This window comes from Physeter macrocephalus, chromosome 15, assembly GCF_002837175.3.
Source record: "Physeter macrocephalus isolate SW-GA chromosome 15, ASM283717v5, whole genome shotgun sequence".
NCBI classification, from domain to species: Eukaryota; Metazoa; Chordata; class Mammalia; order Artiodactyla; family Physeteridae; genus Physeter; species Physeter macrocephalus.
Window position 1 is genome coordinate 9,474,917 of NC_041228.1, and position 18,748 is coordinate 9,493,664.

At 40.4% G+C, this 18,748-nt stretch overlaps 1 protein-coding gene across 1 annotated transcript in view; it reads left to right on the top strand.

The window, feature by feature from the left end:
• The window catches only part of ADCY8 (adenylate cyclase 8), a 223,685-nt gene that overhangs the window by 130,310 nt on the left and 74,627 nt on the right, over window positions 1–18,748 (top strand). Inside the window, exon 9 of the mRNA XM_007101973.2 lies at window positions 10,506–10,606. Within this exon, the coding sequence (XP_007102035.2) occupies window positions 10,506–10,606 (101 nt within the window). The remainder of the gene's footprint in view (window positions 1–10,505; window positions 10,607–18,748) is intronic.

Below are 18,748 nucleotides of genomic sequence, written 5' to 3' on the forward strand. Positions count from 1 at the left end.
CCATATATATGTGTTAGCATACGGTATTTGTTTTTCTCTCTCTGACTTACTTCACTCTGTATGACAGACTCTAGGTCCATCCACCTCACTACAAATAACTCAATTTCGTTTCCTTTTATGGCTGAGTAAGATTCCATTGTATATATGTGCCACATCTTCTTTATCCATTCACCTGTCGATGGACACTTAGGTTGCTTCCATGTCCTGGCGATTGTAAATAGAGCTGCAGTGGACATTGTGATCTGTCTCATGGCAGTGGAGTTTCAGGAGAGACGACTGTCAGGTTCTGTCACTCCCTGCCGTGTCATTTCATGGTGGTTCACACACGTACACACAGAGGAATCCTTAGAGTTAAGCTTCAGGAAAGTGTGCTCATGACTCATTTGTCTTAGCCAAGTTTGAGCAGCACATTTTCCTTCTGTGTTCCAGGGTTTCCTCATCTGTGAAGTGAGATAGTTGGACAGCTCCTAATAGCTTTCAGCAGTCAGTGCTATGAGGTTGCGAATTCCCTAGGGTCATGATGAACACATGTGCTAGTTTGCCTGGTTTACATCCATTTTCTCAGTGTAATTATAAATAGCACCTCTGTTCACTCAAAAATCACGTTGGTGACAAGTCATGTGACCCAAGGCTGAGACCTTGGCCAGGTTAGAATCAGTGGTTCTCAACATCTTCACTTCCCTGCAACCACATGAGGTCTCTGGGAAGACCCCAGGATGGGGGAGGGGCCCTAATCCCGTCCTCAAAGGTCCCCTCCAATTCCTCCCAGATTTCACAGAAGAATCCCCTGCCCTTCTTTAGTTTCCAGCTAAAGTTTCCTAAGGGAGCAGACAGAACTCAGGGGCAAACAAAAATTAGAACTATGGTAAAGAGATGTAGGAAACATGACATGTTTGTCAAATACTATCAATCATGTTGGAATTTTTTCTTTTATTATATACGATTCTTTTTCTTCCTAAAAAAAATTAATTCATTTTCACTAGCAAAAGTTTATACCAAGCATATAAGGCAAGAAGAAAATGACATCTCCTGTAATCTTACAACCCTGGATAACCATTGTTAACATTTTGGCACCTGTCATGCTAGTCTTTCATGAGTATGATTCTTTATACTTATCTATGCAATTTTTCTATTAAAACAGGACCATTTTGTACATCGTGCCTTGTAACATAGTGTTAAGCATTTTTGCTTCAGCTTTTCCCCACATTATTAAATGTTTAGTTACAAAATAATTTTTGTAACTGCATACTAATCCAGTGCATGTTTTAACCATTTTGGGCTTTTTTTCTCTCTCAGCTTTTCGCTATTATAAATTATAAATTGCGTTGCAATGACCATTGTCACAGTTAAATCATACATCCATGTTTAATTATTTTCTTAGGATAAAATCGTAAGAATGGGTATGAGAATGCACATTTTAAGATACTTGATGTGCCTTCTGAAATCTGCTCAAAAATTATGCCTATACTTTGTAAAACTTGCCAACTTGGGCTTCCCTGGTGGCGCAGTGGTTGAGAGTCCGCCTGCCGATGCAGGGGACGCGGGTTCGTGCCCCGGTCCGGGAAGATCCCACGTGCCGCGGAGCGGCTGGGCCCGTGAGCCACGGCCGCTGAGCCTGCGCGTCCGGAGCCTGTGCTCCGCAACGCGAGAGGCCACAACGGTGAGAGGCCCGCGTACCGCAAAAACAAACAAACAAACTTACCAACTTGATAAGATACAAGCAGCATCTCCCTGCCATTAAAAAAAATATTATTATTGAGGTTGAATGTCTTTCTGTATGTTTTTTATGTTTTGGTCTTTATATTTCTTCTTTTGTGATTTGCACACTTGTCTTAATTGGGCAATCTGTCCATTTATCTTAATTGTGTGACTTAAACTTTTGTCTTAATTGTCATCTTGTATTGTGCTGCTCACCTCTGTCTTATTGATTTGTGTGTATTCTTTATATAGTGAAGAACTTAACCCCAGAACACTTAACAAGAAGGTGATATTTCTCAGCCTCTGGCCCGTATTTCTCTTCTAGGACAAGACTCTGAATGAAGCTTAGTATGGGGAAGGCAATTCATTATAATTATTTATTAATGTTTCCAGGCCAGAGAAACCAACCCAAAACTTTCAGTGCCTTAAGAGAGCTTAATAACATAAAAACACTTATTTGGAGTGACCTCACTCAGCTTAGTGTTACAAACACAGCGTGACCATCTCAGAATGAGGCAACTTCCTCATCTTGACCGAAGATTAAGATGTTTAATAAATGCTTCAAAATTGATTGAAAATTTATGTTTTGATGTGGGTATTCTAGTGGGATAAGTGTTAAGATCAAACCATATCAATGATGATTAGATTTCCTTCCTTCTTTCAATGCTGATATCTTTCTGTTAAATTCTGAATTTTTTTTCTTTGAGAAATCAAGGCCTCCTTTGTCAATATTAAAAATTTAGCAATAAAAAGCCTCTTTGTCCTGGGATAATAGTTTTCAAACTTGAGGATCACCTGGGGCTCTTGTTTAAAATGCAGGTACGTGCCCATCTCTCTGACCGCAAGATTCTGATTTTGCAAGGGGACCTACATTTTGAGAAAACCCTTCTGGGATTCCGTTGTCCTGCGTTGTCAGCCACCTTTCTCTGTCCTTGGCGGCACATTAGGACTTGGGCTAGTCACGTGCTTCATGCCTTCAGAGACCGGGTCACATCAGAAGTCTCCGAGTCCATACTCAAAGCCAACATGGCCTCAGACAGGCCTTGAAGGAATGTCTCCATAAGCCGCCCAATGCTCCCAGGAGGTCAGGCTCGGGGGGTCAAAGAGACCTTGGTTCAAATCCCACTTTGGAAATACATGTGGGTGCAATGGATTAATTTACCGATCATTATTGGATACTGACAAGTTGGTAGCTTTCCATCACTCAGATGGACACCCCAGCACACATGAAAAAGCTTCATTTATTTCACAAGTGTTTGGTCTTTGCTAAAAGACAGAGGAGAGAACATATATACTTGATTACTGAATAGACATGACTTGAACCCAGTTCCTGCTAGATACTGGCTGGGTGATGCAGGACAAGGTGTTTGATCTCAGTGAGATGACAAGGATCATACTACCTGCCCCTCATTGGATTGTTCTGAAAATTAGATGACATAATACTCATATAATAGATGTTTGAATAAATGCAATAGTTATTGTTTTCCCTTTCCTCCTGATGAATTCTGTGCCAATCCGATTCTGGGTGAGGCTACACCCTCACTTAAAATAAATCTTACGCTTCTAGAGCTTCTTTAGAGAAACTACTTCATTAAAAAGGGTGCGGGGGAGAGCAGTGTTAACGTGTTTGTATCCCAGGGTACCAAGGCTCGTGACTTTCATAAATATAGATTTATATAAGTACATAAAGGTGTGACCTAAGCAAGTACACACCTATAGGCCATTGATAGTGCTTGCTATGAACCAAGTTCGGTGCTGAAAATTTTCAAAACATTCATTTAATATTACTTTTGTTCCATCAGTAACCACATAAAAACAAGGATTTGTCACACAAGGAAACCTTTAGATAATCCTTTGGCTGAGTACAAGTGGTTCTTATCGCTGCTCAGAATTTCACTCAGTTTTCTCTATCTTTAATAAAGAAAATCAAAGCTAAGTGGAGGCTTAAGAGATTTCAGGAAAAATGTATCACAGACTTTGAAATGTTTCTTCTTCCCATGAACTCCTATTGGAGTTACAGTGAGTAGACTAAAATAATTAGGGAGGAATTTCGGCAAAGCAAAGAAGGCTAGGCAAATGAATGACTAATCTGATGGATTAAGATGTTGGATTCTGGAGTTAGGTAATGAGAAGAATGCTTTTGTCTATTTTTGGAGACGTTCAGAATTTGTTGAAATACACCATTTCTTATTTAGGTGCAGAGGAGAGGAACGTGGAACGTTGAACCAAGTGGTCGTTGGTGTTCTCTCTCATTTATCTGAGTTAGACTCTTCCTGATCATTTTCATGATCTTATTTTTTAAAATTCTTTTGAAGGAATTATTCTGTTGTAGGCTCAGGTTACTCTTGAGTTTTACTTCTCTAATAAGGCTCAGAGTAATAAGAATAGTTAGGCCACCTCCTTCAGGTAAGAAAGACAAATTTCAAAGAGACTTAGGGGGGAAAATCCATCCCTATTCAAACAGTAGCTAAGTGAGACTCCTTTACTTTCTTGATATTAACCTTGTAAAATTCCTGCTATTTCTACACCCTCTAGGTAGTCAAATGATATTAAGGACCATTTCACTTGTATCTTTTTATCAGACCAATTAGCTAGCTCCAGTCCCACAAAGCCAGCATTTTCAGAGTCAGGAGTACCAATTTCACCTACAATAATGTAGTGTAGAATGATAGAATTATGATGATTTCAACCTAAAGGTCCTCAGCTCAGTCCTTAAAGTAATCCTGGTGTCTCACGTGTGGCTATCACCATCACCTATAACCAGGGGCTTCTAGGCAAGGAATAAAGGAACAGTTATCACTCTCACTGTTGGGGGACTGGGCCAGTCAAGAAAGGAAGAGTCTTTTCTCCCAAGAATGGGAGATTTGGAGGAGGGTGAGCTGGGAGAATGGTGGGTTGGAAACTTTATGAAGTTCTGCTTGGGAATTCTCCTATGACAATCCATCCCCCTACCAAGGAAGACCATATATTGTCATTATCAAAAATATTTATGCAACATATTATCATGAGTCTTCTGTCATCTCTGGGATGGCATCCTTCCAGCCTCATTCTTCTGAAGCTGTCCATCTTAAATACAGGCTAGCATGACCTTGTGAGTTTACTAAATATGAGGAAATCTACTTTGTTCAAAGGTCAAGTTACCTGGGAAGACGTATACCAGTGAGACATTCCTCAGATACACCTGTCACTCGTAGAATTGTTCTTGAAAGTGATTTGGTTAGACGCTAGACACCAGGATAGGGAATATATTCTATTTCAAAATATGAAATTATTGAAAATTAGTTCCTAGCTTTTTTATTGCAATTGCTTTTCACCCAAATGGTCTAATTTAAGGGAGCTCTGGCCAGTGCCATCCTCCATAACGCATGAATTCAACAGAACAGACGTTACATTCGTTCATTCACTCATGCAAAATGAGCAGATTGCCCCAGTTGAGATTCTTCTTTAACAAACATATTAATTTATATTAATGAGAGGTATGCTAGAAAATTATCATTTTTCAAATTAGATTTATCCAAAGGTGGAATGGGCTGTCCAGTGAGGGGCTGATTTCCCCCATCACACTCAGGCAGGAGTTAATGGCTCATTTCTGAGAGGTTTTACTGAGTGAGATCAGCATTACTAAGAGCTGGACCAAGGGGACAAATAAAATCCGTTCCACCTATAAAATTTTTCAATCCACATACACACTTGAAACAAAGACCAGAATCACTGTAGTTTGGACAATTAACTAGATTATTGCTATGGTTAGAAGCATCCTCTCCATCTGGTAGGGATGTAAGAATTTAGTCAGTACCTTTTAGCTCATAGTGGAAGAGGAGGATCTAGCAGAGCGGGGTGATTTCCCTCCAACACACCTAGGAAGATTTTCTGGGCATGTCTCAGGCAAAGAAACGTAGCAAATTAGAAGCTCTGTTCATCACCTCAAGCTAGCTTCCCTGGTCACACCTCTGTGGATGAACAATCTAGAATGGGCTTTACCTCGTGTGATCACACTTGGGGTTCCAGGCTTCCTTTTGACGGATCTAGGAACCCACAGATCCTCCTGGCTCTGAGTTCATTTATGAATATGCCTTTCAAGAGCATGCAGGGCCGACATCCACAGACTTGAACAAAATGGAACACAAGTTCTTCCTGCTCCACTTCCTTAGAAGGGAACCCAAGTCTCAACCCGATCAAATCAAGTAGGAATATTCATTTTAAAAACAATTTTTTAATTATTTGAAGACGGTGGTCCCTCTTATTCTGTTGCATTTAATAAAATCCAATGTATCTTTTATTTTCTTCCCCGTTACTTGTTCACTCCTCTAGGCCTTAAGAAAAGCGTTCTTTACATTGCATTGCTTTGTGCTGAGGAGCCATTCATTAATCATGAAAATTCAGCAGTGCCAATTTATTAGACTAATTCATGGGCTGTTTATGAGGTCCATTCTTTGCCCAGATCATGTTTCACCTTCATTCTAATGAAGATTTACATAGACTCAAATTTTTAACCCATTTTCTTTCTTTGTATTGTAAACCACATCACGGAAATATAACAAGACACATGATCATGCACCTTGCGAAGATGATTTTACCTTGAAAATAGCAAAGTTGCAGCGGTTAGTGCAGCCAATGAGACCTTGCACCCTCTGGATTCCCTCCTTACAACCTGTGAGGTCCTACTTGAGTTACTCAGTTATTCGAATCTTCAAATTCATTATCTGCAAAATGGCGGTATGATAAATGGGATCTTCTTTAAAGTGCTGTTATGATAATTAAATGAGATCATCCACATAAAGCATGTAGTATATTGCTTATCTTGCACTAGATATTACTCATTATTACTCAATTTGTTACACTAGATTTTGACCATTTCCTGAATCAACCAAAGCCTTACAGATTGAAAAGTAATAATACAGTTGTTCCTCTGTATCAGCAGGGCCTTGATTCCAGGACCCCCCCACCTCGTAGATACCAAAATCCACAGACATTCAAATCCCTTACATACAATGACATAGTATTTGCATATAATCTACACACATCCTCTCATATACTTCAAATAATCTCTAATTTACTTGTAACACCTAGTACAATATAAATGCTATGTTAATAGTTGCAAATGCAGCGTAAGTACTATGCAAATAGTTGCCGGTGAGTGGCAAGTTCAAGTTTTGATTTGGGGAACTTTCTGGAGTTTTTTTTCACGAATATTTTTGATTTGTGGTTGGTTGAATCTGATGTGGAACCCCTGGATACAGAGGGCTGACTATAATCAAAATTCGAATCTAAGCTCTCAAAGGAAGCATTTGTAATTTGTTCCAAGTGGCACGGGTTTTTTTGTTTTGTTTTTTTTTTTTTGCGGTACGCGGGCCTCTCACTGTTGTGGCCTCTCCCGCTGCGGAGCACAGGCTCCGGACGCGCAGGCTCAGCGGCCACGGCTCACGGGCCCAGCCGCTCCGCGGCACGTGGGATCTTCCCGGACCGGGGCACGAACCCGTGTCCCCTGCATCGGCAGGCGGACTCTCAACCACTGCGCCACCAGGGAAGCCCGGCACGGTCTTTTTAATTGGTATTAATCCCATTTATAGTTGGCTCAGTTACTGTCTTCAGGCAGTTCCTGCCCAAAGACACTGATCTAGGAGCCAGGAGCTGTGGCTTATTGTCTGAACTTTGCCACCAACCACTTAATTGAGTTTGACCAGCTCTTTCCCCTACCTGATTCTCAAGTTCCTCATTTGTAACGTATACAGTTGCCAAGTCCTCTTACAGACCAAGGACTCAATGAGTTATAAGGAAGGGCCCAGTGGTCATTTCCAAGGACAGCTTTCCTAAAGGTCCCTGGAGAAGGGAGAATTCCACCCACTGATGGAGGATCGTTTAGAAAGAAAGGGAAGGAATAAGGGCAAAGTCTTTTCCTAAAACAAAAGACTGCATACGAGATTATAATTCCTCTTTGAAGAAGCTTTTCTAACTTGATGGACCAATCAGTCAGCAACACTTTGGGGGACCCTACTGAGTACAAGGTATAATTTTGTACAGAGAGACAGAAGACGGCATTCTAGAACGCAACACTGTGGTTGAAAAGCAGGCTTCAAAGAGGTAACAAGTTGGGGCTTCCCTGGTGGCGCAGTGGTTGGGAGTCCATGCTCACCTCTAAGGTAGAAAAGCGTATGTGGCACCAAGTGAGGACAGAACAGAGACCAGATAAAGAGTCTGCCTGTGGCAGGAAGGAGAATACGTGTAACTTAATATAGCTGTGAGCCAGAGTGATCAGATCTTCACAAGTCAAGAGGAAGTGAAATGAATCATCACTCAGTCTCATCCTGAGCCAGTTAGGAACGTTCTTTCCATAGTTCTGCCTCCTTACATTTCCAAAGTACACTCCATTATGAAACCCAGTATTTTATATTTGATTGGTTTCATCTTCACAAATACTCCTTTCTGTGACTGTGCTAGGCACTGGAGTTCAAACCTGAAAATAATAGAATTTATTTATTAAATTCTAGCATAATAAAGTACAGTAAAATGGAAGAGCACTGCAAAACCTATGAATGTATTCATTCCCCCATTTGATAGAATAGAAAAGTGAGGTTAAAAGGAATTGGCTTTTGCTCACAGTGAAACACTGACAGAGTGGAAGATCTGGAGGTACAGCAGATACTTTGTCACCAACCAGCTTGACTTCTGAAGGAAATGAACAACATGAAACCAGATGCAACTTTAGTCTGGACAAATGATGATTATGTGACATTTTTTCTAAGTCATCAGTTAAAACATTCAGGAAAGGAGTCAGGACTCAGGCTTGGGATCGATAGGAAAAAAACCTTCCCACAGTGAGAATGAGCCCCAAATGGAAAGGAATCCTTTTGCAAAGGAATGAGCTCTTAGGCGCTAGGAGTATTCAAGTTGAGGGTGTTTGAAACCCTAGGATGCCCTGCCCCAGCTCGGAGAAGAGAACCCCACTGCCACCAACAAAGCAGAAAGGTCATCTGATGATAATCAGCAGGCATTTGAGTAGGCCTCAGGGATGTCAGGGAAAGGACAGGTAATGGTGCATCATGACTCCAAGATGCTGTGATGATGGCAGTGATGAGGAGTTGATGAGGAGGATGATAAAGGTGAAGATGATGAAAAGGAGCAAGAGAGAGATTAGGTACATGAAAAATTATTATTGTTGTTCTTAAAATCTCATTATTAAATCTTTATAACCAAGCTGGTTTGAAAGCAGACAGCCAGCAAAGAATAATTAGATCTTGTGCAATCGGTTGTTAGAAGGAATCCGGACATTTATCGTTCTTTGAATTAACTGCTTTGTGGCTCCTTCATTTATCTTCAAGCTGGTATGTGTGGGTCTCTCTGATGGTGCCCTGTTCTTAGGTAGTGCTCTTGAAAACTATCAGTAACATGGATTTTCTGTAGCTTTATCAGGAGTGAAGATGGCTACAGTGATTTTTCAGGGGCACGGTCCCCTCTAGATGTGGAGCAGGTTGTCAGCAAACAGGCAGAGGCCTCAACACCAGGGAGCAGAAAAAGCATTGCCCTATGACAGCAATGAATGTGCAGTTTCTGAGCAGCATTGGGCTTCCCCCATGGATCTCACCAGCTACCTGTCATTGCCACTGTCCAAATCACAGCCATGACATTGATCAGTGAGTTCAGTCTAAAGCCCAGGCCACACCAAGAAGTAGGCAAGAGAATAAAAATCATGTAACCGTTGACTGACTCCCATATCAACAAGCTGGACTAATTTTGTTTCACTGACCTGACCAAAGCCTTCTCTTGGTATTAGGGACATAGACCCTGAGATGTTGGAATGGCTCTGTTTACTGGCTTCCTTTATAAAATAACCGTGAAATTCAAATCAGGGATCATATAGTTCCAAAGCCGTGCTTAACTTTCTGTTCTCACCCCCAAAAATGCTCTGTGCTGTGTGATCTATGGCAAGTTACTAGACCTCTCTGGCATTAAAGTAAAAAGAAGGACTTGGTTTAGGTTAATTTTAAGATCTTTTTCAGCTTTAAAAATCCTTTCTTCTTCTGAAGGAATTGAATTATTCCTCAGTGACTGGAAGATGGTTCAGGAAACTAGGCAGGACTAAGGCAAGTATATACACATTCAGTGCTGACCTTCCAGAAGCTTTTAAGGCTGGACAACGAAATTACTGAGTACTCTGGATAATCAAAATCAAGTTAGCACCATTCCCCGGGGCCACCTCGAGCAGAAACAGAAGGTCATTCAAGCATATTGGTCGATCACTTTTGGTTTCTCTTGTGCAAAATGAAACAGCTGCCCTTGCTGGAGATTTCTTTGGCTGTTTTCTATTCTAAGAGTCCATGAATTTATTTTTTCAGTAGTTTTTATGAAAAGAGAGGCAGACTCTCTGGTCAAAAATTTCCCTGTGTCCACAAGAGCAAGATCCTTAAATGACTTAACGTTTACTCGCGAAGAATGTCAATGTGAATTTGATTTGCTGTGCATATGGATGTGTGCTCTTCCGTTTCGTTAAAATGGTGTTAGTTGGGAGGGAGGAGGAGAACTGGTTTATAAGTTTATGCAAGTCCCTCTCTCGTTCCCCTTTTTACTCTGAAGGGAGTCGTATTCACCCCTGGGCTCTCACTGGAAGGTTGGTGGGAGGGTTGGAGATAATGCTCCGTGAAGGTTTTATTAAGATACGGATGCCTCTTAATTTAAAAAATATATACATTTAAATGCCTTGTCTCTTCTTGATGTTTATCCCCAACTCCAAACACTAGTAAAACTTAACTCTTCCAAGTGCCCAACTCTGCTGCAAAGTAATTCATTCTCCTTTTTTTTTTTAATTACAGTATTCTCAAATGAGGGATGAAGTATTCAAATCAAACTTGGTCTGTGCGTTTATCGTTCTTCTGTTTATCACGGCAATACAAAGTTTGCTTCCTTCTTCAAGGTAAATATGAAGGGACTAAGTTATCAGATGAAATGTCTTTGTGAGCTGATGGGCCCTCACCTGGAGCTAGCCGCTGACCTTTTCAAGGGATCAGAATTTACAATAACGGGATCCAGGATTCATAGCAAGATATTTGACAGTATCAGAGTCTGTTCTGGTTGTCTTACGCTGCATAATAATCTCATTACTCTACCAAGGCAAGAGCTTTTTCCCAATCTTAATAAAAACAACAACCAAAATCAACATAGGCCTCCCTTTTATTTGACATTGCACCCATGATGCAGAAAGTAAGGATAAGTGCCTCCATCACCATTAACTTGTCCCTTTGTTAATTACCTCTTTGTTGTTCATAGATACAGGATCATAGCTTCCAGGGTCAGCAAAATTGGCACTCTAATAATACTACAAACAAATATATGGGGCCAGTCCCTGATCCAAATTCTTTATATACAGTGACACACCTAATTCTCATGGCAACCCTGTGAGGTAGGTACTGTCATTATCCCCACTTGAAAGAGGAGAGAACTGAGGCCCAGAGTAATGAAATAAGTTGCCCGAGGTCTCACAGCTGAAAACTGTTACAGCCTGGATTCAAACCCAGGAAGTCTAGCTCCACAGCCGGGACTCTTAAGACTCTGTTAGACACAGACTTTTATTATACAGGTTATAGGTGCCAGAGCCAGCATTTAAATCTAGTTCTGGATTAGTCCAATGACCATGTTTTTTCCTCTCTCCTGCACTGTAAGGTAACCCTTGCCTCTTTTCTCAGACAAATTCCCTTCTCCCTAAACTAACCAGGAATTTCCCCCTTTCGTGTGGTTAAAAATAACATCAACAAATATTAGTTAAATGTCTAATACAGGCAAAGCAACTTGCTAGCCCTTGAGGATGGTATAATTTTGCAAGAGGAAGTCTGCATCTTCTACGATATAATTTAGTGGGAGAGAGAGAGACGTTAATAATGGCTTCCAGTTACTGAGCATTTGTTATGTGCCAGGAAAGTGCGAAATCCTTTGCACAGATTGTCTCAATAAAGCCTCAAAAATAACCAATAAGTAAGGCAGCATTCTAATCCCCATCTATACAATGACTGAGCTGGAATTGGAACACAGAGACAGTCTGTGCTTTTAATTACTTAACTGCTTTGTGCCAGAATCAGTGATTGATTCTGCCTAGGTGGTTTAAAGAAAGTTGGCAGAAGGGGTGCTGCTTTGAGCTGAGTAGGATGAGGGGGAAAGAGGGAAAGAGTGTTCCCAGCTTAGGAAAGAGTGCAGGCAAAAGCACAGAGATGTGAACGACCTCATGTCTGTAGCACGGTGAGTAAATGGACGACTCAAGGGTCAAGCATTCGTGCAAGGGTGTGGTGGGTGCCATGGCTGAAAAGGGATATAACCAGCAGGAGTGCAACGTCCACATGCTCTGGTAAGGAATTTAGAATTGAATCTGGGAGCAGGAAGGAGACCCTGAAGGTTTTTGAGGAAGGTTGTAACATTATTCTCTGAAGGAAAGATGTTCAGGTTAACTGACAGTCAGGGAATGGCAATGCTTGACCTTTTCCAGATTGGCAGGGAGGTAAGGAGAAAAGGGATTCAGGGAAGATGGTGGTAGAGGTAGTACATTTCTGAATTTCCCAGAATTCTCACATATCTGAACAACTGCATAAAACCAAAAACCTCAAGGACCATATTTACAACAAAAATAGGTGATGTGGTAAACCCATAAATTTAAAAATGGGAATGACAATCTCCCAAGAGCCCCAAGACTGGGTGTGATATCAACATCTGTGTGGGAGGAATTGGAAAGAAACAAGTAGGCATCTGTCATATCTGGGAAGAAAAGAGCCCCAGTATCGCCAACAGATATTCGCTGGGAAGTGCCATGGGCCAAATTGCAAAAGCAATTGAAAGTGGGAGGGGGTTTGCCCAATCCAACGTCAGGTGAGCGCAAAGGTCTGCAGTTAAGGTCCAAAGAGCTAGAATTGTCAGACACTATGAACTCCCAAAACTGACCAGTCAAATCTCCCTCCCAGGATAGGGCCCTGGAAGGAATTGTATGAATAGGATCAAAATTACTCACAATAGGGTTATAATGAAGAAGGGAGGGTCCAAGTAAAAGTGGAAAGGGAATCTAGCCATCATGTTTTGAATACTATGTGAAAACAACTAAAGAAGTCTCTGTGGAGTTAAAAAATAAACTATCCTGAACAACACCTCTTTATAAATGTTCAGCCAAGTTAATTTTACACAAAAATTAGCAACAAAATGTATTGATGACAATCCCATAATAAGCTATTATAAGAAAAACAAGAATTAAAAGTAGATTAATATCCTGATAGGCAATGAAAGCACTCCAAAAAGACATGCCTACAACATATAACAAAACATTAACCTACTATTTCAAAAAGAACTGAAACCCTTAATGTGATTTAAGACATCAAATGACAGCCTAAATCAGAATTAGAAAAAACTTAGCGATTTGGGAAGAGTGTTCAAAAAGGAAATAAAAATAAAAGAAAGATACATTTCAGAAATGAAGACTTAATACGAGGGAACATAGGGCACATAAACATAGCACATAATGCCTTAAGAGAAATAGAAGGTGGAAAGGAAGAGTATTTTAAAGTCGAAAAGGAGATTTAAAGGATTGACGAAGCCCCATGCCCCACACCTGCTCCCCACACCAGCAATCCAGTATATTATTTGTGGGCTGTGGCTGAAAGAATTGCAAGACCCAGATTCTTTCTCAGTATTTGGGGGAGTTTGGTTCAAACACAAGGAAACAAGAAGAATCTGGAGTCACTGGTACATACAGGTACTGCAAACACCAAGCATAGCCCAACCTCTAGCCAGATTAACATATTTATAAATCCTCACAGTAAAGGTGTATTCACCTCAGTTTCTATTACCTGATACAATATAACCAGTTTTCAACAGAAAATTACAAGTCGTGTCAAAAGGGAAGAAGAGACAAAGCAATCATCAGAACTAGACTCAAGTTATGACACAGCTGTTGAAATTATCAGAAAGAGAATTTGAAGTAACTATTATTACCATATCAAGTGTTCCAACGGGAAAAGCAGACACCATGCAAGAAAAGATGGGCAATATATTCCAACCCAATGGTTAGAAACGCTAAGAAAAAGTCAAAAAGAAATGTCAGAACTCAAAAACACCATAATAGAAATAACGAATGCCTTTGATGGGCACATCAGTAGATTCAACAAGGCCAAGGAAAGAATCAGTGAGCTTGCATATAGGTCAATAGAAACTTCCCAGATTGAAATGCAAAGAGACAAATGAAATTTTAGAAAGTAAAGATCAAAGCATTCAAGAACGCTGGGACAATTCCAAAAGGTGTAACTTATGCATAATTGGAATACCAGAAGGAGATAAAAGGAGAGCTGAGCAGAAAACATCTTTGAAGTAATAATGGCTGAAGATTTTCTAAAATTAATGACAGACAGCAAACCACAGAACCAGGAACCTCAGGGAACACTACGCAGGATAAACACAATAAATAAGTAACCAAACAAATAAATAACACACTTAAGTATGTCATATTCAAATTGCAGAAAACCAAAGACAAAGTCTTAACGGAAGACACAGTGTAGGGCCGTGTGGGGAGGGGGTTACTACTTACCTATAGAGGAACAGGAAGAATTACACGGTGCTTCTCATCAGAAACTGTGCAAGCAAGAAGAGAACGGAGCTGGAGCCACCAACCTAGAAGTCTGTATCCTTCAAAAGCAAAAGAGAAATGAAGACTTTATCAGACAAATAAAAATGGCATTTCCGGATGACCTTCCTTCCAAGAAATGGTTTAAAAAAAATAGTTCTTCAAACAGAAGGAAAATGATGTAGGTCAGAAACTTGCTCTACGCAGAGGAAGCAAGAGCATCAGAGAAGGAATAATGAAGTTAAATAAAATGTTTTTTTCATATTCTTTTCTTTTTTTGTGGTACGCGGGCCTCTCACTGCCGTGGCCTCTCCCGTCGCGGAGCACAGGCTCCGGACGCGAAGGCTCAGCGGCCACGGCTCACGGGCCCAGCCGCTCCGCGGCACGTGGGATCTTCCCGGACCGGGCCACGAACCCGTGTCCCCTGCATCGGCAGGCGGACTCTCAACCACTGCGCCACCAGGGAAGCCCTCGTATTCTTAACTGATCTAAAAGATAACTGTTTAAAATAACAATAACGATGTATTTAGTGGTTATACATATGGATGAGTGAAATGAATGACAGCAGCGTCAATAAGGCATGTGAGGGAGGAATTGGGGATGCTTTGTTTTCAGGTAACCCCATTACGCATGAAGTGCTGCAGTATAATTTGAAGGTAGACCTAGATTAATTTCAAAAGCGTATTGTAAACTCTAGGGCAAACACTAGAAAAATTTTAAAACAAATAAAATTGATATGCTAAGAAAGGAAACAAAATGGAATCATATGAAATGCTCAACTAAAATCAGAGAGCATGCAAAGGGAAGGAGGATATTATTTGGGGAGTGAGGAGGAAGAGTATTATTGCATAGACGAAGCCCAGGAGATGTTTTCAGGGTGGTGAAACGATTCAGGATGACACTGTAATGGTGTATACATGATACCATGCATTTGTAAAATCCCATATAGAACTTTACAGCACAAAGAATGAAAACCTTAATGTATACAAATGTTTTCAAATTGTTTACGAGTTCAGGGAAACCCATAATGAAATCAGACTGTGATAAAAGAACATAACTGTATTAAAGTATGAAACAACCTCACCAAAGGGGGTGGAGAGAAAAGGTGGTTCCTAAGTAGCTTTGGAGATACGTGGACTCTTGAGGACTAAACGCAGAAAGAACTGTGCAGTAGCACTGTGCGTTAGCTGATAAAGGTGTTTCTCAGGGAGCTATGTGTGAACAACCTGAACCACAGTATATGTGCACTATAATTGAACAGTTAAGTAAATGGATGGAAGACTGTGAGAGTCAAGTTTCTCACTGTTGACGGAGAAGGTTACAGATAAGCAAGGAGAAAACGCTAGAATGATCCATATGATAAAGGATTAGAGTTGGAGACATTAGTATGAATTTGTTTAGCTCACTATAGATATAGTTAGACATAGGCTGTCTGTATAAACACAGATATGTTTATCGACACAGATTAGAATACACATATGTGTGTCCTTGCTCTGTCAGCAGAGAACACCCAGGGGTGGTGATGCCTCAGTAATAACACCACATCAAGCAATGAACACAACCCTGATCTTGATTTCTAACATCCATATCCAATATAAGGAACCAGGGCTCCTTGGAGAGCTGGCTGATTCTAAGTCTGGGGTAGTAAATATGCAAGAGGAGCCTGGAACATCATTTAGGGCCAGAAAAGAAGGAAATATTAAAACATACACACACATGGAAGTATGTCAAAGGGACACAGGGAGAGCTCCCTAGAACCAGAGCTGGAACAACTTGAGCAAGAAAATAAAGAAAATAGTATTGGATTATAACCCCAAATATAAAATAAATATCCATAGGTTCACTGATGTAAATAAATGGTTGAATGAATAAATAAAAGGTGAAGAACAGACAAACTTCCCATGGGGAAAGATCCAAGTCATTTATGTAGATACTCTGTGCTCAGTGAGGTGGAACTTAAGCCCCTCTCCTCAAGCATGGCTATACGCTGAGGGTGACTTCCACAGCGAGGATGGCGGGGTATACGGAGAAACCTGGTACACACTCCCTCAGCCGGCTGATAAGGGCTAACGTCAACAGCGATGTCATGTTGATGCGCTGTGATGAGAATGCCATGAGCTCTGTGGCCTTCCTCCCCAAAACCCATAACCTAATCACGAGGAAACACCAGACACATCCCAACTGAAAGACATTCTACGACACATCTGACCAGTACTCCTCAAAACGGTCAAGGTCATTTAAAACAAAGGAAGTCAGAAAGAGAAAAACAAATACCGTATGCTAACACATATATATGGAATCTAAAAAAAAATGGTTCTGAAGAACCTAGGGGCAGGACAGGAATAAAGACGCAGACGTAGAGAATGGACTTGAGGACACGGGGAGGGGGAAGGGTAAGCTGGGACGAAGTGAGAGAGTGGCAGGGACATATAGACACTACCAAACGTAAAATAGCTAGCCAGTGGGAAGCGGCCGCACAGCACAGGGGGATCAGCTCGGTGCTTTGTGACCACCTAGAAGGGTGGGATAGGGAGGGTGGGAGGAGACGCAAGAGGGAGGAGATATGGGGATATATGTAGACGTATAGCTGATTCACTTTGCGATACAGCAGAAACTAACACACCATTGTAAAGCAATTATACTCCAATAAAGATGTTAAAAAATAAAAACTAAAGTAAAACAAAGGAAGTCTGAGAAACTTTCACAGCAAGAAGAGCTTAAGAAGACATGAGAACTAGAAGGAAGATGGTATCCTGGATTGGAGATATAAATATGGGAAATCCTAGAAAGAATTTCCAACGCAGTATAAGTATATGTGAGCATGACTAGGGGCCAGATTGTGGTCTGGAAGTAACATATCACAGTTGGGTTTTTTGTTTTTTTAATTTTGGAGATATGTTTGATTCTGCGGCTGGGACAGGAAATGTGCAAGATAAGCCTGGAACCTCTTATCCTACTAGAATGCGAAGAAGCCATCATGCTTCTTAGTACCTCTAAAGGACTCAGAAACTGCATTGAAGAAGCTTCCACTGTCCAAAGACGGAATAATTTTAGCCCCAGTGTGTATCATTGTTAAAACAGTCGATCAAAAACCAGCAACTATTTTAAACATTATGAGCTTATAATGACATTTTTAAGGGTTGATAACCCTTGGTGGATGATGGGGAACTGATCTTTTGTATTGCAAACTAGTGAAAAAAGGGAAAGAGGGCTTCCCTGGTGGCGCAGGGGAAAGAAACAATTTTTTTTTCTGTCTTTCCTGCATGAACTGCAAGATCAGGTGAGTGGAAACATCATAAAATTATTCAAGCTAATACAATTTAAAGAAATTATAGAATGAAAATATCACCATTTTCCAACTCTCCATGAATTAATGGATCTAGGAGTTAACAGCACAAAAAGGAAAGACAAATGTATCTCCTGATGGAAGAACACAAGTCTGTAGTCTTATCAAAGGGGCCAAACCTGTGTGACCAGGAATCCAGTTCCCAATTTGCAAGAATCACAGGGGCAGAAGATATTGAATGAGTATACAAAAGTAAAATCCAGGATAAACAACTAGGTCCTACTATATAGCACAGGGAACTATATTCAATACCCTGTGATAAACCAAAATGGAAAAGTATATGAAAAAGTATATATATATATATATATATATATCTGAATCACTTCGCTGTACAGCAGAAATTAACGCAACATTGTAAATCAACTATACTTCAATAAAATAAATTAAAAGAAAAAAGAGTAAAATCCAGGCAGTGGGAAAGACTACAGGTCAAGGGCACATACTCTTCAATAAATAAATTGTAAGGAAGGAGATAAAGAGAGAACCTGTAGATTTTTTCTAAAGACTTAGAAGACAAATCAAACTTAGCAAAAAAATGGGCAAGACTAAACTGTAGTGTCTAAAATGGATGATAAAACTATAAAGAAATGGAAAGTGATTAACGGGATGGGAGAGAGGATTATGACTGGAACAGGGGACGTGGATGGACCTTCGGAATGCCCCGCAAAGTTCTGTTTCGTGAACTGAGTGACCTTTATTAAGGCAGACACTTTAAAATAACTAATTAAGTGATACTTATGTGGTTTTCTGTATTTATGGTTCATTTTACAATTTTTTTAAAAAAGTTTTAAATGAGAGAGAGAAGGAAGGACCAGGTACCTCTTCCCAATGGGGCTGGGGAAACCTTGCCTCTTGTGAGCCAGATCTGTTCTAGATGCTGGGGTTATGTCACTGAACAAAAAATACAGAAAACAAGACAAAGACAAAACAAAACAAAAACAACAAGAAAAAAAAAAACCTTCCCTTCTGAGCCTTATAATCTAGTGGAAGGAGACAAAGAAATAATTAAAATATATGCATATGTCTAGATGTATATATATGCTATAAATGTAGCTACTTATATGCTATGTATGTAGATACATATGTAGATATGTCTATGGTATGCATGTAGATATGTATAT